The sequence below is a fragment of the Globicephala melas genome, chromosome 11 (assembly GCF_963455315.2).
Source record: "Globicephala melas chromosome 11, mGloMel1.2, whole genome shotgun sequence".
Lineage (NCBI taxonomy): Eukaryota > Metazoa > Chordata > Mammalia > Artiodactyla > Delphinidae > Globicephala > Globicephala melas.
Genome location: NC_083324.2, coordinates 43180271 through 43202981, shown reverse-complemented (window position 1 = coordinate 43202981; position 22711 = coordinate 43180271). Strand labels below are relative to the sequence as shown.

Genomic DNA, 22711 nt, shown 5'->3' with positions numbered 1-22711 from the left:
TCAATTAACCCTTGCCACCACCCTGGGAGGTAGGAAATATTACTATCCCCATCCCCTGGGGACAACTTCAAATGTGTCTAAGTAGGTGGAGAGCCAGCCTTTTAACCTGAGCCGCCTGAATCACAGCCCATGTTCTTAACCAGGAGATCAAACTTCCCCCTTCTGCTGTTTGGATAAAACAACAGCCCCTTCCTAAGCTTAAAAGTTGATAGAACCCACTAGAATGGCTACAATAAATAAAACAGACAATAACAAGTGTTGAGGAGGGTGTGCGGAAATCAGAACCCTCATAAACTTCTGGTGGTGATGTTAAATGGTGCTGCCACTTTGGAAACAGTCTGGTAGTTTCTCAAATGGTTAAACACAGTTACCACATGATCCAGTAATTCCACTCCTAGGCATGTACACAAGGGAAATGAAAATGTATGTCCACACAAATGATTCATACGTGAATGTTCATAGTGACAATATTCGTAAGTGCCAAAAAGTGCTAACAATTCACACATTCATCAACTGGTGAATGGATAAATAGGCACACAATAGAATATTATTTGGCCATAAAAAAAGGATAAAGTGTTGAACATGCCACATCATGGATGAACCTCCAAAACGTTATGCTAAGTGAAAGAAGCCAGATACAACAGACTACATAGTGTATGACTATGTAGGAAGCGCACAGAAAAGGCAAATTTATAGACAGAAAGCAGTTCAGTGGCTGCCTGGGCTGTGCTGGGGCTGGGAACGAGGGTTAATTGTAAATAAGAGATCTTATTGGGGGCGGGGGGTGACTGTGTTCTGAAACTGATTTATGGTGATGGCTGCACCAGTCAGTAAAGTTACTAAAAAAATCACAGAATTGTCTACTTGGAATGGATGAATTGTATGATATATAAAATAAAGCTATTTTAAAAAATTTTAGGTTTGAGGACCTATACAGATCAAGAGTCTTCAGACATGAAGACTCTTCAGACCTATACAGATCAAGAGTCCCTTAGACTATTTTGTTATTTTAGAGCGGAGTCGTGGCACTTGAGGTTTTTCAATGATAAAGTGCTTCACTTTATTTATCCAACTTTAGCTGCAGAAAAAAGCCAGAGTAACCTGGAGTTGAAACAGTGCAGGAGCCAAGATCAAACAATATTATTTGGACACTTAGGGGCTAGGAAGCCACTGCTCCCCTTCTCCGGAGCCTCTGAGAAGTCAATGAGGAACCAATGAAGTCGTGACATCTGTTCTTCATCACCTCAGAGGCAGTCTTCAGCCTGGTGACGGTGACTCCTCTCTCAGCAGATCCAGCCTGGCTGCTGGAACTCCTCCGCCACTGCAGGCGGCCCACAGCATCCCTGGCGCTGCACTGCCCAAGAGCAGATCCAAAGAGGCACTGTGGTGTAGTGGGTGGCTGAGCAGAGACACCAGACAGAGCACTCTCTGGAAATGCCTTTTCAAGTAGCCTTGCAGGGTATGTAAACCCTTCTCCTAACTTCCCAATATGATGTCCATGTCAGTGACTCCTCTTCTGGGAGGTCTGGAAGGCTTGAGTCGGACCCACCTATTCTCTTCTTGAGCTGGGTAACTGGAGGTGACGTGTTTGCCTGCCTCTCCAGATAGGACTTCGTCCAACTCCAGGGTAGTGAGTTGAAGAGGTCCTTGGCAGAAAACAGGCAGGGCGACAGATCCCATCTCTGCCTGGTCCTGGCTCGGTCAGGACTGCAAGCCCATCTTGGCCATCATCTCTTCGTAGACTGTCCACGCCATGGCTGCCATCAGAGTTCTGCGGAGGGCCCGGGGGACACCGCCTTGGAAGAAGCCACGCAGCCCATAATCCTAGGAGGAAAATGGAGGCCAAAACTCTGGGACTAAAGCAGCAATACACTTATATACCTGGCACGAGAGTGAGGATCTCTCTCTGCATTACCCCATTGTTAAGTCTTACTTTTTAGGCTTTTATAAATAATGTTAAAACTATGAATACTGAGTCCAAGGAGGCAATAAACTAAAAAAAAAATTTTTTGGAGTAGTTGCTAAGCTTTATCTTTTTTTAGGCTTGCTCCATCCAGGGGAATTTATTTCTTAGCTGAAAATCTTACCATTTTCACATATACTGAAGACTCTATTTTCAAACTTCATGATTTTAGGTATAAAGAATAAGAAAGCAGGCAACCTAAGCAGTGTGATGAATATGATCCGATTCACAAATACTTGCTTGTATCTAGGATAAGGCAGATATTTGCTGCAGATGCTTACATGTTTCCTGTGCTACATACAAAAATTGAGTAGTACAGAAACATCTAAAGATCTAGGTGACAAATTTACTTTCAAAAAGAATATCTGATAACAGTACGTTTCCAAAGGGCTTACTCAGTGGCTTTTAAATAGCATTTTAGTGTACTTTACAATTACTGTACTTTTTATCTTCAATACCATCTGTCCATTTGCATTAGTGCAAACTCCTGGAAACAAAACAATGTGCTTGTGATTTTTTTCTGACTACATTTTCTCCTAGATCCTTGATTAGGTTAAGGAGTCCTCCCAGATCTCCTGACTAGGTAGGTCTGGGGTAGAGCCCAACAATATGCATATTTAACAAATATCACATGTTGCCCTAATGTCAGGCTCCCTCCCTAAACAAACAAAACCAAAACAACAACAAAAAATCCCACAACCATAGATTTTTAGCAGTGATTCTCAACCTTGGCAACACATTGGAATCACCAGGGAACTTGAAATACTGATGCCAGGGTTTCATCTCCCCCAGAGATTCTAATATGATAAGCCCAGGTTATGAGCTGGGAATCGGGATTGTTTTAAAAGCTTCCCAGGTGTTTCTGCCATGTAAAGGATAAGAGCTACTGCCTGAGAGAGAAAGCCTTAACCACAATATGAACCAATATTTATTCTAAAGCCTTACTTTGAAAATGAGTGTCACTGCCTGGCCAATCCACCGAAATTTCATTGGGGAGAGCTGCATGTGAGTTTTGATAACATCTGCAGGTTGAGTTACCAGTGAGGCCAGAATCCCAGCAAATATCCCACAACTGAAATTTACAACGGGAACAAGGACTGTATCCAATTGGTCTGAAACAGGACAAAGGCAACATTCAGTTATAAATAAATCCCACATTCATCAGATAAATATCCATGCCAAGTTGCCCACTAATTCTTCCTGAAAGCCAGAAGGGTCTGGATTCAAACAAGGCTAAGAATTCAAAATCTAAACTAATCAGTGTAAGTAGGATAATGGAAAAGTTCACCTTTTTACAACCATCAGCATAATTGACTAAGGCAAGAGTCATTCACTGATGCTAAAATATATGGATGAAAGGACAGGAAGTGTTATATAGATTTATATAGATTCAAAGTATCTCCCCACAGAGATACTTAGAAATTACAAAAGAACAAACAATTGAGTTTTCAGTGGAGACACTATTTTTATAGTGATAAAAAGTTAACATCACCCACAGTGCATCAAACGGATGTCATGAGCTTCCTGATATAAGGCACTGAAGACACAACCTCAGTTATGTGCTCCTCTAGCTAGAAAGATATAAATGAATCTAGTTGAAAGGAAACATCAGGGAAACCCACACTGAGGTTATATAACTGGCTTATACTCTTGAAAATAAAAAATAAAAATTGCTACAAAATACATTATTGGGAAAATTGGAGAAATCAAGACTATAGATGAAAGAACTATCGATGGTTATACAAGAATGCATTTGTTCTTAGGAAGTACACACTGATGTATTTAAGGGTAAAGAGGCATCATGTCTGCAACTTATTCTTAAATGGTTTGAGGAAAACAATTATACACACAGAAAGAGAATAATGAGCTATGGAGTTATAGGTACTATTCTTGTGGCTTTTTTGGTAAGCATAAAATGATTTCTAAATATCAAATTAAAAAAAATTTTTAGGATGGATGAAGAAGTTAAAAATGTATATCCAAGCCCCCTTATTGCCTTAACTTTCTCCTGTAAGGTAAGGCTGTGACCTGTAGTGTCACACCTCCTGGCGCCTGGGGAGAAGCAGCAAATCTCCCAAAGCACTCCAACTGACACCACTGCCATGGGGGTGGCATTCTGGCTTTCCCAATTAAACGACTTTGGTTGCAATTCCTTGCTCACATTATCCATAGACACCTTACTGAATGCAGGTTCACTTTATAGGATGTGTTTCGATCAGTGCCTGGCTCTGCTTGGGTGGATGTTTACTGCCTGTCGATTTTGCCCATGTCTTGACAACACGAGCTTACTGGAAGCGTGGGCCTGCCAAAATGCTAGGGGTTTGGCATCTTTCTCTCCATCCAAAAGGAGGGCTCAAAACAATGTTAGCCAAGAGCACAGCAAGGGACATGAAAATATTTTTCTTCTAGCTCCTAACCCATTGGATTTCCCAAACTTGTCTGATAAGAATCACAACAAGTGCTTCTTGAAAAATACAGTCTCTGAGGTCTTACCCCAAATCTTCTGATTTAGGATGCCTTGGGTAGGACCCAGATCAGGCAAATGTGGGAAGCATTGCTGCAAAACCTATGCAAAATGAGCTTTATCCTACCCCCTCCCCGACTCAAGAATTACATACTATCAGTAGTCTGCCTTAGGAAGCTATAAACTCAAAAGGGCAGGGACCATGTCTTCATGGCCGCCCTTGCATCCCAGCACCGGGTCCCATGCCTGACACAATGCAGATATGGCTCGGTTTCTAAAACTAGGATAAGAATCTGGAGCTGCTAAGAACAACGAATAGTCTCCTATCTCCGAGAAAGTGGTGAGGATGTGATCTCTCAAGGGATATCTCTTCCCACCACACCTTCCTTTACCCGTACCATGAAGCACAATGTTTTTGGTCTGGTTGTAAAACATCAAGTAGATTCCGGAAAAGGGGGCATCACGGAGGAGTGTTGCTGTCAGGCCACTGAAGAGACCCCGGTACCCCTCGCTGTGACAGATGCTCCTCAGGGCCGCGTAGATGCTCTCATAGCCGTACCGCCCGCTCTGCAAAGGAAGCACAGAACCAATGGCTGGCACAGTGGCCCTGGGTTTGCGCACTGAACGAAGCCATCCTCGGGGTGCATTACCGGAGCCCTGGCGGCTCTGGTTTGCATGTGCTTGGCCTGACTACACAGATGAGTTCTCCGACCACATCAACCCTGTGTTAGGTTATAAATCGGGAGGTGGCATCAGTGGCCACTTGACTCAAGAGCCCGGTGTCTCTGGTTGCCCACTCACCTCGTACCGTGTCTTGATCACAGTGATGGGTGACATGCAGACCCCCGCGACAGAGCGGGAGCCCACCCCCAGTATGACTGACTCCAGGGCGGTGGGGGGATGGCCTCGCAGGAAGTACTGCTTCAAAGAGTAGAGAGTGCCAAAGTAGATTCCAATGCCAGGGACGCACCTCACGATGGACTGCAGAACAAGTCGGAGGGAGGAACGGAATCAAACACCAACATGTAAGATCCTGTCTGAGCTGGATTTCCCCAAAGAAGACCCAGGATTCACATGCAAGGAGTCGATTTAAGGTGTGGAGGGAACACCAATGGGAGAGTAGGGAAATGAGATGGGAGAGAAGGCAGCCAACAAAGAGTGTGTCGTCTCATCAGTTATTGCCATGGGCAACGGAATCCCTCTGGGGAACTCTGGGAATCCGTGTCCTAGGTTACCCTGCCACCTGAGGAGGGAAGGGAAGTTTTAAACATCAGCTCTCGTCTTTCATTGGTTAAGGGCTGCTGCGGGGTTGGGGTGAGTGTGAATTCCCTGCCATTTCCAGCAAAGTGAGTTCCAAAGGCCAGAAAAAGCTGTCTAGGCAAAGAAATGCAGGTGTGGAGGCACTGGAGGGGTGAGGGAAAGGTCTGTTGACAGGTGGGGTGCCAGCTGCCTCTGCTCTAGGACTTCATGCTGCACTAAGAAGTCGGGCCCAGGACGCACAGGTGTGCTATTCCCAGGGCCCTCAAATGGAAGCCAGTGACAGTGAGAGGGACGGGCAGGAAGACCAGAAAGGCCCTCCCACCACCTCCAACCTCACGTACCCTTAAAAGAGAGGAGGTGTGAGGTGGATGAGAGACGGCTAGTTATTAAAGGAGGGGGTGCAAGACAAGACCCAAAAGGCAGCTTACGGGGGACATCCCTTTCCAGAGGCCAAAAAGACTCTCCGTGCGAACCACATTCAAGAGCAGAGCCAACATCCCAACACGTCTGGATCTGAAGGCAGACAAAACGGAGGCAAGGAAGGAGAAATCGCTTAGACCACATCCCTGTGAAAGAACTCCCCACTCACAGACTTCTCTGTGTGGACTCTTTTCTAGAACACTTAAGAATCTCTAAAAGGCACCCTGGAGTTACTCTCAGTTCCTATGTGTTCATGATGTGGCAGGTGCATGATTCTTTGTCCATTCACACTGCAAGCAATGGGATAACTTCTCATTTTACATACACTCTGTGCACTTCCCACAGGGCTGAGCCCAATAGGGGGCACATAAGATACACTCAATACCTATCTTATTTCCAGAAAACCACCCACTACTTGTGCCAGGCAGCACAGTTATGACATTACAGGCTGGCAGAGTAAAATGCAAACGTCACCAAGGCAGATCCCAGGAAGCTACTCAGGGAAGGACCCCACTTAATTAAGAGTATATATAAAACACATGAAAGCTCGGCCTGGCCTGTGTTTCTCTTTGCTCATCCAACAGAATGGAAGTTGACTGAACACAGTAAAGATGCGCCAGTATCTGAGAGAAGTTGCTGAAACCAGGTCTTCAGTGAAAAGGCGGGGAGGGAGCGGGGGAAGGGGGCAGCAGGCCTTACCCATGGGCTGAGGGCTGAAGGGTCTGCAGGCGCGTTTTGAGGAGATCCAGGGGTTGGAAAAGGAGGGTAGAGCAGGTCCCACTGATGGAGCCACACAGGAAAGCTTTGATCACGGGCTGCAACTGCAGGGCAAGAGAACAGTGTGCCAGCAGCTTTGTCCCAGCCTTCGTCACACCTGGACCAGTCAGTTCTCTGTAAGGATCTCTTAGAAACTCACCTGGTGGCACCCTGTATTAGCGTCAGACTTCACAGAAGGGAACAGCATAGCCAGGAACGAACAGTGTTGGAATGTTATTGAGAACACAGTATACTCCAAGAGGTAGCTCTCTGGTCTTACTGATAACAACTTTAGTAATTACTGATAATTAAAAACTTATGGATAACTTTGCTCCTACTGAGCAACACGGTGATTTCCATTTGTGAATTATGCCACTGACCACACCTCCCTACTTGTCTTGACAGTAAGTTATAGGCCAACTCCTTCTCGTCACAAAAGCAAAACTCAGTTGAACAGTGTTTTAACTCTGAACTGCTGGTTTCAGGTTCCCTAGGTTGTAGGGCCTGCAGGCTATTTACAGGAGTAAGACAAAGGAAGTGAAACCATAAGTGAGCAGGTACAATGTGAAATGTCTGTGCCACTTCCTGTAAAACCCATGCATTTCCGTAATGTAAAACTTTCCCCGTCATATACCCATTTGTCTCACCGGGACCTAAACAGATCGCAGGGGCACCACAAGGCCAGCAACCACTCCTGGGTTTGCTGGCTGTCCTCTAAGCCAGGAGAGTCACACACACTGTCTAATTGAGAGGTGGCATCCAGGAGGGCAGGACTGCCTCGCAGACTGACTGTGTTTCCCCCAAGCGCACTCCAGAGGCCCCACAGCGCGACGCAATCAAATGGTTGTGAAAACACACTTTTAAAAATCCAAGCAGGAAACAAATGTCCTCTTTTCCAAAGGAGACACTTGGCAAACTCCATCCAAAGATCGTCTCTCTTTTCATTAAATGGCATTTGCACTATTACTTTTTAATAAATGGCATACTATAGTCCTAAAATGCTATTAAGATGAAGTTGCCTGTTATACGTCAAAAAAACTACCTACCCGGAACCAAAATGTTTGTAATCTGTGGTATTTGTTTCACAGAGAAGAGAGATTATTCCACGTTTCACCAAAAGAGCAAGTCTCAATTTATAACTGGAATTCCTTAAAAGGACTTAATAAGTTCAGATAATAAATACTGGAGCTTATAAGCACGTTCAGATAGCCTTCCAAGCATCAAAGGTAAAACCACTAGTACAACCAAGCCAGATGGGAACAGCTTCATCAGATGTGTGTCCTGCTCCTTTTGCTAACCCATATTCCCATGAATTTTGTTTCTCAGCCTCATCTGAACCTTTGTGGCATCAGTGAGCCTCTCTTCCCTGAATACTCAGCCTCTTACTTCCACTGACATCTTCTCCTTTGTCTGGAACAAGCTCGAAAGCCCCCCATATTTCCAGCCTGATGCCACATCATCTCCACTCCCTCTTCACTAGTCACCCTTCAGGTTCCCCAGTCTGCCATCCAGGTAAAGCCCCTCCACTAAAGCTGCCTCACCAAGGACCTGCCATATCCCAGGACCCCTTTCCCATCTGTGGCCTTCTCTTACTTGGCCTCTCTGGTGCATTTGAAACAGCTGATCACCGCTCCTCTCTTTGTGGTTTCTGGCTGCCCTTCTAAGCCTCCTTTCCCCAGCCACAGATGTTGCTGTTCCTCTTATCTCCCCGTAGCTGCGGCCTCTCAGGGCACCCTCATCTCCACACCACACCATGCTCGATGCACACATGCCGGCAACGCCCACACCTCCAGCCCACTGCAGCCTCTCTCCCGAGTCCACTGTCCCCATGCTTCCCCCACGTCCCCTCGAATGGCCTGTAGGCATCTCAAACTCAACATCCCCTAATGGAAACTCTGTCCATGGTTCTCCACACGCTTGCCTCTCCTTCATGTCCCAGCAGGACATTTGGGAGACAAATAAGACTCCTTGGTCTACCTACTGTTTCATGACCAACTCCTACTGATGACCCCTCATTCCTCCCAGAGCCTGCCCCCCACTGATCCATCCTAGTGATCTCGTTGGGGGTCTCCAGCCTCAGCAGTGCCAACCCCCGCTACCAGAGCAGCCTGGGGTGAGGCATCCATATACAGCACCTCGAAATCTCACAATGCTCATAAGAGCTAGATGTTCAACCCCATTTTCCAGATGAAACTGGAGCTCACAGGGATGACAACGTATCCTAAGTCACAGGGTTTGAAGCCATTGGCTAAGACTCAAAGTTCATGCTTTTTTCACCATTCCTCCCAGTCTAAGTGACAGTCCAGGGCACTTCCCAGGCAGCTCAGCAGCGTTCTGCTGTTGGCTGTTGACCACCACCAGCTCCTTCTGGAAATGTGCTCTGCCTCCGGCTTCTGGGATTCACACCGTCCTGATCTTCCTCCCACTTCCCCAGCCTCTCCGCCTTCACATGCAGAGCCTCTTCTTTTCCACCCTTCTGTCCACACTTGCAAGCTGTCTTCTGCAGACTCCCATATCCACTTAATCCGATGTCCCACAGGCACCGCGGGTTGACATTTCTAAACCTGAACTCATCTTTCTTTCTCACCCCCCATGTGCCTCTCCTCCAGGGCACTCCATCCCAGTGAACACCCTGCCATTGATCTACCCTAACCCCACACTCGCGTTCAGTGCTCCTCTTCAGTGCTTCCACGGCGCCGGAGCCCACCTGCCTTATGACTGAGGGTCAAGGACAGAGGAGGTCTGGACTGTCCTGTTCATGGTGGTTCCTCCAGCACTGACCATGGAGCCTGGTCCACAGCAGGTGCTCAACAATCAAGAATGAATGAATCAGGGACTTCCCTGATGGCACAGTGGTTAAGAATCCGCCTGCGAATGCAGGTGACACGGGTTCGAGCCCTGGTCCGGGAAGATCCCACATGCCGCAGAGCAGCTAAGTCCGTGCGCCACAACTACTGAAGCCCGCAGGCGTAGAGGCCCTGCTCTGCAACAAGAGAAGCCACCGCAGTGAGAAGCCCACTCATTACAACGAAGAGTAGCCCCTGCTCGCCGCAATTAGAGAAAGCCCTAGCACAGCAACGAAGACCCAACGCAGCCAAAAGTAAATTAAAAAAAAAAAAAAAATGAACGAATCACTTCATCTAACAGGAAATCTGCACATGGCTCTCCCTTGAGCACAATTCCACAGGATAAAGCTTAGAGGGCCCTGCAGGCCACATCCCTGGACAGGGGACTCTCCCCTGGCTCCCCCCAGCCCTTTGCTCCAGTAAGGCTGTAGGAATGGCCGGCAGTTACAGCTTCTAAGCAGTTCTCTTTGGAGCTGCCTCTCTAAGGCTCTCACAGGTTGTGTATGGAACTACTGTATACTGCTCCCCAAAGCCCAACACACTGTCCTCCATTGCAGGAACTATTTTCTTAATGTTTTTATTTTTACAGCACATTGCTTGAACATTTTATTGGCTAAAAAAATATTTGTGGATACATGCATAGAGCCCATAACTTTTTTAACTTTGTAATTTTCCAGGTCCATTAGCATAGAACAGATGCAAAATATAAAACAGCAGTATAGGTTAACCTCTGATAGTTAAAAAACAAAACAAAACAAAACAGGTAACATAATTGTTTTAAAAAAATAGAATTTACACTTTTCATTTTTAAGATATTGTCAATGGTGGATGGTATACTCTTTAAGGCATGCTTGACTTTTTTTTCCTAAACAGCTCAAATTTATTCAAGGTAAATAAAATGAGTAATACAGCTGGCTTTTTTGTTTATTTGTTTGTTTTTTGAGGGGGGTAGGGCAAAAACAACCAAACAATGATACATAGATACATAAAGGCAATAAGCAACACTTGAATAGTTAGCAAACAGGTTCCACAAGCAACTCCTACTCCCCTTTAAAAAAACTATATCCTAAATCCAATTGAGATCTCCAGGCCAGAGCTGGAGGACCCAAAAAGAAATATGTAAGCACATGTTATAAGATGTAAACGGTCCCCGCCTCCACCTTTGTTAAAGATAAAAAACAAAACAAAACAAAAAACCCCACACCCCTGCCCTGCCCCCGTTGCAGGTGGGCCGTGTCCTTGACCTCAGGGAGAAAAGTAGCCGCGGCCAACTGTCCCGCCCGGCCTAAAGCGAAGCCCCATCCCCGCCTCCACCCACCGCTAGCAGCAACTCAGCCAGACCTTCCTCGCCGGCCCAGCCCAGCCTCCGCCTCCACCAATGGCAGCCCCGCGGCGCGAACATGGCAGCCAATCCAGGCGCGGGAGAGGCGTGGCCTCGTGGCGAGGGCAAACCGCACGGGTTCCCGGGAGGGTCCACCTGGTCCAGCCCGCGGGCGCTGTGCAGCCCTGACCCACCTCGCTCGAGCAACGATCACTCCTCAGGCTTAGCGTTATTGCCGGGCTTTGCAACGGTCCAAATATCTACCCAGGTGTCCTCCCACCTGTCATTCTAGGCATCCAACTCAAAGCAACGTCCCGTAGCGCTCGCACCTCGCTCTGGACCACGCGGGCACATTCCCCCCCGACACCGGCCAAGGCCCCGGCAATTCCGCCTACCTCTACCCAGATTACCAATACAGGAGCGAGACCTTTGCTTGCCTGTCCCAAGGACTGGACTGCAACTTCTCTCCTTCCTCCCCTCTTTTAATCCCTTAGTCAAACTCCATCTCTGCTGCCACGTCCCCAACCGGTTATGCGCGCATCCCGGAGGCTGAAAAGGTTCCCCGAGGGCCGCTGACCCTCGGCAACCTTCCGAATTTCCCTCCCCGAGCCGGCAATGCCGGAACCCCTGCCTTCCCTTCCCCGCAGGTTACCATAAGCGTTTCCACCCTGTCTCCGACATCTTGAGGCTGCAGCAGCGCCGGGCGTGACTTCTGAATCATTGGAAGGGAGGCCTGCGACTGCACTGGGCCCGGGGTGCCGTCGGTGGGAGCTCAGGCCCGGCCCTGACGATCCTAGAGAAGACGACGCGATGGCGGTAGCCGGGCGACGCGTTCTACCGTGGGGCTTCTCTGCGGTCTGCGCTGGTCGAGGGTCGGCACCTGCGCGCCCACCGCAAATGAGTGGCTCCAGGCGCCGCTCTTCACTAGCTCAGCCGACTGCGAGGCTCTGCTGCCCTGCCCATTCTGTCCCGTCGCCGTCTTCAGGACTTGAGAGTATTAGACAGGGTTCATCCGGGAGTGGAGAAAGCCGGAGGAACTAGATATAACGCCGGAATTTAGCTTCCGGGGTTGGACGCGGGTCGCGCTTGGCGAGGGTGTGCTCCTTAGTACCACCTCGTGGAGACCTCCGGAACTGCAGGATCGGGGCTTCCCTGCGCCCGGAGCTGCATCGGGCGTCTGCAGGGTGGTATGCTTCTCGGCGCCACGTCTGAAGGTAGTTACAGTCCAGACTCGCTCTGCCCAATGCGGTAGCCAGTAGCCAACGGTGGCTATCAAGCACGTGAAGTGTGGCTAGTGTGACTGAAGACCAGAATTTTAAACTTGATTTAATTGTAATTAATTTGTATTAAAACCCGAAGCAGTGTGGAATATTTTTCCATTAAACACAACTTTATTGTCTTGGCAGATCCACATTTCCCTTTAAACGCTGAAAATTTCGTGCCAGAAATGTGCTGTAAGTTATCCACACGCTGGATTTCTAAGACGTGACAATAAGATAAAATAATCTCATGAATAATTTTTACATTATTACATGTTGAAATGATATTTTGGGTGTATTGAATTAGGTGAAATAATTATTAAAATTAATTTTATCTCTTTGCTTTTTTCATATGACTACTAGAACACAAGATTACACTTGTTATCCTGTGATAAAGCATAATGGAAAAGAATATGAAAAAGAACATATGTATGTAAAACTGAGTCACTTTGCTGTACAGCAGAAATCAACACAACATTGTAAATCAACTATACTTCAATAAAATTTTTAAAAATTGCACCTGTGCCTCGAACTACTTTTCTACTGGACAACACTGGCCTCCCAGAGAGGTGAATGGGTGTGTTATGATGGCCTCTATCCTACAACTTATAGAAGCTCCTCTCCATGAGAGCATCCCTCCAACCCCAAACACGCAGCCTTAAGAGTCTCCCAGGGTAGGCAGTGCCCTCAGCAGTGTGGAAAGTCACCCTCTGTGCCCGGTCACAAGGATGGGCACAAACAGGAGGAAAAAAGAATTCTAATGGCCTTACCAGAAGCTTTGGCAAAGAAGACGGTCCTGTCACTGCTTTGGGCTTCACAAGACAGAAACACCTTTCTTCCTTCCATGCCAGTGACCTTTGCCTCCAGCCTCACCACTGAGCCGCGAGTGAGTCGTCTAGGAGAGAGCAATGGGGGAGAGCGGCTGGTGGGCTGGTCTCCTGAGAAAGGGAGGAATGACCCCATGGGAGGATGAGGCTGCCGGAGTGGAGGTCCTGGGGTTCTACTCCAAGGTATCAGGGGCCCTTGCATTTGTCACCTGCTAGCTGTGTATTCACCTCAGCTTCTTCATCTGTCAAGTTGGAGGTACCGACCTCCCAGGATTATAGTGAAGATTGAACAAAATAATGTGTGCGTGTTTTGCAAGAGACTAATCAAATACCAGGAATTATCATTTCAGTAGGGGCCCAATAATTATTTGTGGACTAAAGTAAATATTTACAGGCACGTGGGCTGGCTTTCTCTAAATCAAAGGCAGCCAAAAGTAGTTCATCATCATCCCATGTAGAATATCTTTATGTTGGAACACATAACCCATCTTCAAGCTTATCACCTTGTCCTTGGATGAAAAAGGAACATCTAACAAGTTTAGATTGGTCCATGAGAAAAGCAAAAGTAGAAACTCCTCTTTGCACTCAGGATTGCTACATGAGCCCTCATCTTCCATCGCAACACATGGAATAACCCCATGCCAGCTTACTCCTAACTTGAACCCAGGCAAGGAAACAGACCTCTTGAAGGTGATGGTCATGGTTCCTGTAAAGACTGCATTGGCACTGTTGTACAGCGTCATGAAAAACGTGTCTGTCATGGTCCCCAGTGCACCACCATGGATAACCCTGCAAGGGGCAGACGAGGGGAGAAAGGGAAAGAAAGAGTCACCCAGGACTCCACTCCGCACGGCGAGGTTCCAGTGAGGTGACATGCTGAAGGGTTCCCTGCAATCCAGAACAAGATTCTTGCATCTCTCAGGGTAGAGCAGAGACGTAAGAGCAAGGAGATGCAGGGAAGCAAACAAGGCTGTCTGAAGCAACTTACACCTGCTTAGAAGAGAATAAATTAAAGCAGAAGAAACTCCCCACCCCACCACCAGCTCCAACCACAAAGTCTGATGAATCTTGTGTTCCCTCTTGGGTTGGTCTCAGGGGGAACTAGAAAGGTGCAGTGAAAACAGCATGGGCTTTGCAGGCAGAGAGACCTAACTCTAAATCTCACATTTCTAGCCATGTGACCTCAGTCAGAGAACCACTTGGGGCATCTGTTTCTTCATCCATAAGATAGGAATATCTCCTAAGAATTTTTGTGGGCATTAAATTAAGACAGCCAAATCTCCATGTGCAGGGTCTGGCATATACTGGCCACTGAACAAGAATAGTTTTTCCCCCTTCTTATTTCCAATGTCCACTGCTTACTCCACTGCCATTTAGGAGGTTCAGGAAGTCCCTAACAGGGAGAGGCCACACCTCGGGTGGGTGACCGAGGGGCTGGCGGAGCCTCCCTACCCAGGGGGTCAGTAGAATAAAGCTGCAGTAAACAAGAACCTGCTGAAGGCAGCCATGGGCCCACCAACTGTCCTCTCACCCCCACCCCTCCCTGCTCTTTGACCAAGAAAAAGCCCATTTGAGCTACTGGCTGCGATGGCTCTCTGTGCCTCACTCAGGCAGCCCCTCCAGGAGGGGCTTAGGCTGGAGCAAGCAGATGCACTTCTTCTCCGAGGCACCGTGGAAGATGATGTACTCAAAGCCAACTTTCTTCATCTCTGTGATCCAGAAGAAGTGGCGGGTGTCTTCTACCATTTGGACTGGAGAGTAGAGTTGAGTCGGTGAGAAAGACGTTGGGCTGGAGTCTGACCCTTGGGACGGTACGGTCTCCAGGGCAGAAAGCATCCAACCGGAGGAGGTCCTCAGGAAACCCACTGCCCTCAGCTTCCCATCCGCACCCCCCGGGATGGACCCATAAACCTCTGAGGGAGACGAGCAGCTTCCAAGGAAGGGATGAGATCAGCAGTGTGAGGGACAGTGAGAGGTGAACTGCCTGTGAATTTGGGACACCAGTGCTCCTATCAACTGAATAATACATACTAATCTGAATGCATTGATTGTGGCAGATCAAGGAATAGGCAGGCAAAAGTCCTTTCTGTAAATTAAGTATATATGTCCCCTCTCACTGCCACAGGTCTGAGATTTCAGAGAAATTTGTCTATACAGTATGACTTGAATTGGGGATAATTTAGAGGACGTAATTAGAGGTAAAGCCTCCAATATATAAAATCCAAGACTTGTCAAACACCTGCATTTTTACCAAGAATCTCAAAGCAGAATTTCGAATGACAGCTTAGGTATATAAAATTAGAAGACTTCGGCTGGCTCCTGTCTCTGCAATGCGGGATCCGGTCTTTGTTTTCCATCTGATAGCCTTCACTGGTTCAAGAGCTCAACTCAAACTGACCACTAGAGGGAGCATGAGTCCAGTCCATAACAGGTTCTGGCTTCTGGCCTCAGGGGTCAGTAAGATACTGCCCCCTGGCTGCATCACTGAGCTTCCGACCCTGTGTGTACCAGGGTAAAGGCACTGGTCCTTAATCCCAGACACTGCCTCTTCCCAATTCCTCACTGAGACTGCACCTGTCTGGTCTACAAGAGAGGATGGGGCTGGCAGGTATAAGGAGATGCCGGGGTGACTGCAGACACGGGTGGAGAGAGCACTGCCCCAGGGGTCAGGAATTCCTGATTCTAGTCCAGGCTCTGCCAAAAACTCACTTCATCACCTATCTAGGCCTCAGTTTTCTCTCTTGTAAAATGAGCAGGTTGAAAACGGTGGCCTCCATGTTCCTTTTATGGCCTAATATTGTGTGAGTCTAGGATCACCATGCCCAGACTGCCTTGCACCTGACTCTCAGGCTAATGTAGCCCACACAGGAGGTGCTGGAACTGGGCTGGGGCACAGAGCTCCTCGAGGAAAATGCACACACATAAGCAAAGATTTGCCAACAGTCCTGCACTAACCAGAGCCCTGCTCCAGCCGAGGTTAAGTGCTCCTGATATAGGGATGTGAACTTACCAGGGATAGCTTTAGTGATCCTAGCTAAGTCTGCCTCTTTAAGGAACTGCAAAGAGTGCAAATAACCTGGAAGTCTCGTCCCCGTCCCATCCACCATCTTCTCCATGTGTTCATTGTACAGCCTCACCATGATGGGGCTCCAGCTGGCGTTGGGTAGGGAATAATCCTTTGTATTGGAATGGAGGTGGCTACTTGAGACCTGGAAAATCCAAAAGAGGTAGCTGACTACGCCTGATCCAATTCCAACTTGATTCATTCATTTATGCATGTATTTAATAGATGGGGCAGTTTTCACCAGGCAGAGCCTGTACAAATAAATGCCCAGAGATGAGAGAGAGCATGTTTCCAGAACTGTACAAGTGGAAAGGTCTAGTGGTAGGGAAGGGGGGCAAGGGAGGAGGTCAGAGAGAAAAACTAGGGCCCCAGCTGCCATGTTAAAGAATCTGGGCTTTATACAGAAGAGCTATAAGCAGGAGAATGAAATGGTCAGATTTCCTTGTTAGAAGGATTCCTACTTGCACATGGAAACCTGTAGTCTAGTCAAGCCTCAATGACATTGGGAGCCTGGTTGATAAACAATTCAAAGACACGGTCTTTTCCCGGCTGTTTCCCTCTCCTGCTCCCCCATGTCCTCCAGGCTCTTCTCCCAACACAGTTCACCTTGGTTGACTCTCTGGTTTATTAGGCCTCTTTACTGTCCCATTACAGCTGGGGGCTCCACCAGAGACTCCCTTTTCCGGCAGACAGAGGAGAGGAGGACCAGGTCTAGGTGGCCAACCCTCCTCCCAGGGTTTTGGAAAATCCATCATACGGCAACGTTTTCTTGTACCTTCCACCTGGCTACTGTTCATATCAGCAGTGCCAAGCAGTCCTTCTTGCTCTTGTACAGTTTCTACATTTTTTCTGGCTTAGTTACTGGCTTACTCACAGTTCCCTGTATACGCTCTTATTTACCTACACAGATGGAGAAAATACAGATTCTTATATTATTTATAGACAGACAGGCTTTTAAGGGGGGGAAAAGCCTAACAACACCTAGGAATGGTCCCCGATCCTTACTGCCCTCTTGCAGGGAGCTTTTTGCCAGCTAGTAGAGGGTAGAGTGGCATTTGAATTCTGTCTCCCTAACTTCTTCCCGTTAATACACTGCACTGAATGGTACTTGTCCTTTAACTGCTTTGAGCATCAGTTGTTAAATCTGTAAAATGAGAATAACACCACCTGCCCTGTATGTTGCTGTGAGGACTGCATGCCGTCATGATATTGGAATGTACCTGGCTCAGTACCTGGCCCAGAGCAAGCATTCTAAGATGTTAGTTTCATCTGAATTCAACAGGAAAAGTCTCTCCTTCTCAAGTTTGATTCCAAAGAATTCTTTCCTGGTACTGATCATATGAAACCAAACCTGAACTCAAAATATTTTGGAATGAGTTTACTCATCTTATGAAATGATGAAAGGGGTGACATCCAATCGATGCTACTTTCGAGCACTTAATTTGCACACAATTCATTTTTTTATTGGGGTGTAGCTGCTTTACAATGTTGTGTTACTTTCTGCTGTACAATGAAGTGAATCAGCTATATTTATACATATATCCCCTCCCTCTTGGAAATCCCTCCTACCACCACCCCATCCCACCCATCTAGGTCACCACAGAGACCGAGCTGAGCTCCCTGTGCTATACAGCAGGTTCCCACTAGCTATCTGTTTTACACATGGCAGTGCACATACATCAGTCCCAATCTCCCAATTCATCCCCCCTTCCCTGCCCCATGTCCACACGTCCGTTCTCTATGTCTGCGTCTCTATTCCTGCCCTGCAAATAGGTTCATCTGTACCATTTTTCTAGATTCCACATATATGCGTTAATATACGATATTTCTGTTTCTCTGTCTGAATTACTTCACTCTGTATGACAGACTCTAGGTCCATCTACGTCTCTACAAATGACCCAATTTCGTTCCTTTTTTGGGCTGAGTAATATTCCATTGTGTATAAGTACCACATCTTCTTTATCCATTCATCTATCAATGGACATTTAGGTTGCTTCCATGTCCTGGCTATCGTAAATAGTGCTACAATGAACATTGGGGTGCATGTGTCTTTTTGAATTATGGTTTACTCAGGGTATATGCCCAGGAATGGGACTGCTGGATCACATGGTACCTCTATTTTTAGTTTTTTAAGGAACCTCCATACTGTTCTCCATAGTGGCTGTATCAATTTACATTCTTAGAGAACAAACTTATGGCTACCAGGGGGGAAGAGTGAGAGGAAGGGATAGTTATGGAGTTTGGTATCGACATGTACACACTACCATATTTAAAATGGATAACCAACAAGGATCTACTGTATAGCACAGGGAACCCTGTACAATGTTATGGGCAGCCTGGATGGGAGGGGAGTTTGGGGGAGAATGGGTACATGTATATGTACGGCTGAGTTGCTTTGCTGTGCACCTGAAACTATCACAACTTTGTTAATTGGCTATACTCCAATATAAAATAAAAAGTTTATTCAGTGGCTTGAAAAAAAATAAATTAAAAAAAGTTTACATTCCCACCAACAGTCCAAGAGGGTTTCCTTTTCTCCACACGCACTCCAGCATTTACTGTTTGTAGCTTTTTGATGATGGCCATTCTGACCAGTGTGAGGTGATACCTCATTGCAGTTTTGATCTGCATTTCTCTAATAATTAGTGATGTTGAGCGTCTTTTTGTGTGCCTCTTGGCCATCTGTAGGTCTTCTTTGGAGAAATGTCTACTTAGGTCCTCTGCCCATTGTTTGATTGGGTTGTTTGTTTTTTTGATATTGAGCTGCATGAGCTGTTTGTATATTTTGGAGATTAATCCCTAGTCAGTTGCTTTGTTTGCAAATACTTTCTCCCATTCTGAGGGTTGTCTTTTCATCTCATTTATGGTTTTCTTTGCTGTGCAAAAGCTTTTAAGTTTCATTGGGTCCCATTTGTTTATTTTTGTTTTTATTTTCATTATGCTAGGAGGTGGGTCAAAAAAGAACTTACTGTGATTTATGTCAAAGAGTGTTTTTCCTATTTTTTCCTCTAAGAGTTTTGTAGTGTCCAGTCTTACATTTAGGTCTTTAATCCATTTTGAGTTTATTTTTGTGTATGGTGTTAAGGAGTGTTCTAATTTCATTCTTTTACATGTAGCTCTCCAGTTTTCCCAGCACCACTTACTGAAGAGACTGTCTTTTCTCCATTGTATATTCTTGGCTCCTCTGTCATAGATTAGGTGACCTTAGGTGTGTGGGTTCATCTCTGGGCTTTCTGTTCTGTTCCATTGATCTATATTTCTATTTTTCTGCCAGTACCATACTGTCTTGATTACTGTAGCTTTGTAGTATAGTCTCAACTCTCAGAGTCTGATTCCCCAAGCTCCGTTTTTCTTTCTCAAGGGTGCTTTAGCTGTTCAGGGTCTTTTGTGTTTCCATACAAATTGTAAAATTTTTTGTTCTAATTCTGTGAAAAATGCCACTGAAAATTTGATAGGGATTGCATTGTATCCGTAGATTGCTTTGGGTAGTATAGTCATTTTCACAATATTGATTCTTCCAATCCAAGAACATGGTATATCTCTCCATCTCTTTCTGTCATCTTTGATTTCTTTCATCAGTGTCTTATAGTTTTCTGAGTACAGGTCTTTTGCCTCCTTAGGTAGGTTTATTCCTAGGTATTTTATTCTTTATGTTGTAATGGTAGATGGGATTGTTTCCTTAATTGCCCTTTCTGATCTTTCATTGTTAGTGTATAGGAATGCAAGAGATTTCTGTGCATTAATTTTGTATCCTGCAACTTTACCAAATTCATTGATTAGCTCTAGTAGTTTTCTGGTGGCTACTTCAGAATTTTCCACATGTAGTATCATGTCATCTGCAAACAGTGACAATTTTACTTCTTCTTTTCCAATTTGGATTCATTTTATTTCTTTTTCTTCTCTGACTGCCGTGGCTAGGACTTCCAAAACTCTGTTGAATGAGAGTGGAGAGAGTGGACATCCTTGTCCTGTTCCTGACTTTAGAGGAAATGCTTTCAGTTTTTCACCATTGAGAATGATGTTTGCTGTGGGTTTGTCATATATGGCCTTTATTAAGTCAAGGTAGGTTCACTCTCTGCCCAATTTCTGGAGAGTTTTTTTTTTTATCATAATTGGGTGTCTAATTTTGTCAAAAGCTTTTTCTGCATCTATTGAGATGATCACATGGTTTTTATTCTTCAATTTGTTAATATGGTGTATCAGACTGATTGATTTGCGTATACTGAAGAATTCTTGCATCCCTGGGATAAATCCCAATTGATCATGATGTATGATCCTTTTAATGTGTTGTTGGATTCTGTTTGCTTGTATTTTGTTGAGGATTTTTGCATCTATGTTCATCAGTGATATTGGCCTGTAGTTTTCTTTCTTTGTGACATCTTTGTCTGGTTTAGGTATCAGGGTGATGGTGGCCTCGTAGAATGAGCTTGGGAGTGTTCCTTCCTATGCAATTTTTTGGAAGTTTGAGAAGGATGGGTGTTAGCTCTTCTCTAAATATTTGATAGAATTCACCTCTGAAGCCATCTGGTCCTGGACTTTTGTTTGTTGAAAGATTTTTAATTGCAGTTTCAATTTCATTATTTATGCTTGGTCTGTTTATATTTTCTATTTCTTCCCGGTTCAGTCTTGGAAAGTTGTATGTTTCTAAGAATTTGTCCATTTCTTCCATGTTGTCCATTTTATTGGCATAGAGTTGCTTGTAGTAGTCTCTTAGGATCCTTGGTATTTCTGTGGTGTCAGTTGTAATTTCTCCTTTTTCACTTCTAATTTTATTGATTTGAATCCTCTCCCTTTTTTTCTTGATGAGCCTGGCTAAAGGATTATCAATTTTGTTTATTTTCTTGAAGAACCAGCTTTTAGTTTTATTGATCTTTGCTATTGTTTTCTTTGTTTCTATTTCATTTATTTCTGCTCTGATCTTTATGATTTCTTTCCTTCTACTAACTTTGGGTTTTGTTTGTTCTTCTTTCTGTGGTTGCTTTAGGTGTAAGGTTAGGTTGTTTATTTGAGATTTTTCTTGTTTCTTGAGATAGGATTGAATTGTTATATACTTCCCTCATAGGACTGCTTTTGCTGCATCCCATAGGTTTTGGGTCTTTGTGTTTTCAGTGTCATTTGTTTCTATGTATTTTTTGATTTCCTCTTTTATCTTCTCAATGATCTCTTGGTTATTTAGTAGTGTATTGTTTAGCCTCCATGTGTTTGTGTTTTTTACAGTTTTTTTCCCTGTAATTGATTTCTAAACTCTTAGCACTGTTTTCAGAAAAGATGCTTGATAGAATTTCAATTTTCTTAAATTTAAGAAGGCTTGATTTGTGACCCAAGATGTGACCTATCCTGGAGAATGTTCTGCGTGCACTTGAGAAGAAAGTGCCTTCTGCTGCTTACAGATGGAATGTCCTTTAAATATCAATTAAATCTATCGTTCTGTGTGTCATTTAAAGCTTGTGTTTCCTTATTAATTTTCTGTCCTGATGATCTGTCCATTGGTGTAAGTGGGGTGGTAAAGCCCCCACCATTTTTCTGTTACTGTCGATTTCCCCTTTTATAGCTGTTAGCATTTGCCTTATGTATTGAGGTGTTCCTATGTTGGGTGCATAAATATTTATAATTGTTATATCTTCTTGGATTGATCCCTTGATCATTACATAGTGTCCTTCCTTGTCTCTTGTAACAGTCTTTATTTTAAAGTCTATTTTATCTGACATGAGTATTGCTACTACAGCTTTCTTTTGATTTCCATTTGTATGGAATATCTTTTTCCATCCCCTCACTTTCAGTCTGTATGTGTCGCTAGGTCTGAAGTGGGTCTCTTGTAGACAGTATATATATGGGTCTGTTTTTGTATCAATTCAGCCAGTCTGTGTCTTTTGGTTGAAGCATTTAATACATTTACATTTAAGGTAATTTTGATATGTATGTTCCCATTCCCATTTTCTTTATTGTTTTGGGTTTGTTTTTGTAGGTCTTTTTCTTCTTCTGCTCTTGTGTTTCCTGCCTAGAGAAGTTCCTTTAACATTTGTTGTAAAGCTAGTTTGGTGGTGCTGAATCCTCTTAGCTTTTGCTTGCTATAAAGCTTTTGATTTCTCTGTTGAATCTGAATGAGATCCTTGCTGGGTAGAGTAATCTTGGTTATAGTTTTTTCACTTTCATCACTTTAAATATGTCCTGCCACTCCCTTCTGGCCTGCAGAGTTTCTGCTGAAAAATCAGCTGATAAACTTATGGGGATTCCTTTTTATGTTATTTTTTGCTTTTCCCTTGCTCCTTTTAATATTTTTTCTTTGAATTTAGTTTTTGTTAGTTTGATTAATATGTGTCTCAGAGTGTTGCTCCTTGGTTTTATCCTGTATGGGAGTCTCTGTGCTTCCTGGACATGGGTGGCTATTTCCTTTCCCATGTTAGGGAAGTTTTCGACTATAATCTCTTCAAATATTTTCTCAGACCCTCTCTCTTTCTCTTCTTTTCTTGGGATCCCTATAATTCGAATGTTGGTGCATTTATTTTTTCCCAGAGGTCTCTGAGACTGTCC

The 22711-nt window shown here is 45.1% G+C and overlaps 1 protein-coding gene across 2 annotated transcripts; it reads right to left on the bottom strand.

The window, feature by feature from the left end:
* Nucleotides 1-1034: 1034 nt before the first annotated feature.
* Nucleotides 1035-12082, bottom strand: SLC25A38 (solute carrier family 25 member 38). 2 transcript variants are annotated; one of them, XM_030846145.3, is made up of 7 exons: nt 11683-12074; nt 6807-6928; nt 6116-6200; nt 5229-5408; nt 4826-4994; nt 2909-3075; nt 1563-1824 (listed from the first exon to the last, which is right to left on the bottom strand). In XM_030846145.3, exons 1-7 carry the CDS (start codon nt 11749-11751, stop codon nt 1702-1704), a joined length of 915 nt encoding a protein of 304 aa, XP_030702005.1. In that variant the 5' UTR covers nt 11752-12074; the 3' UTR covers nt 1563-1701. The 2 variants fall into 2 exon arrangements, with proteins under 2 accessions (XP_030702006.1, XP_030702005.1); XM_030846146.3 differs by lacking the exon at nt 2909-3075 and having other exon boundaries at nt 1035-1824; nt 11683-12082.
* Between the last annotated feature and the right edge of the window lie 10629 nt (nt 12083-22711).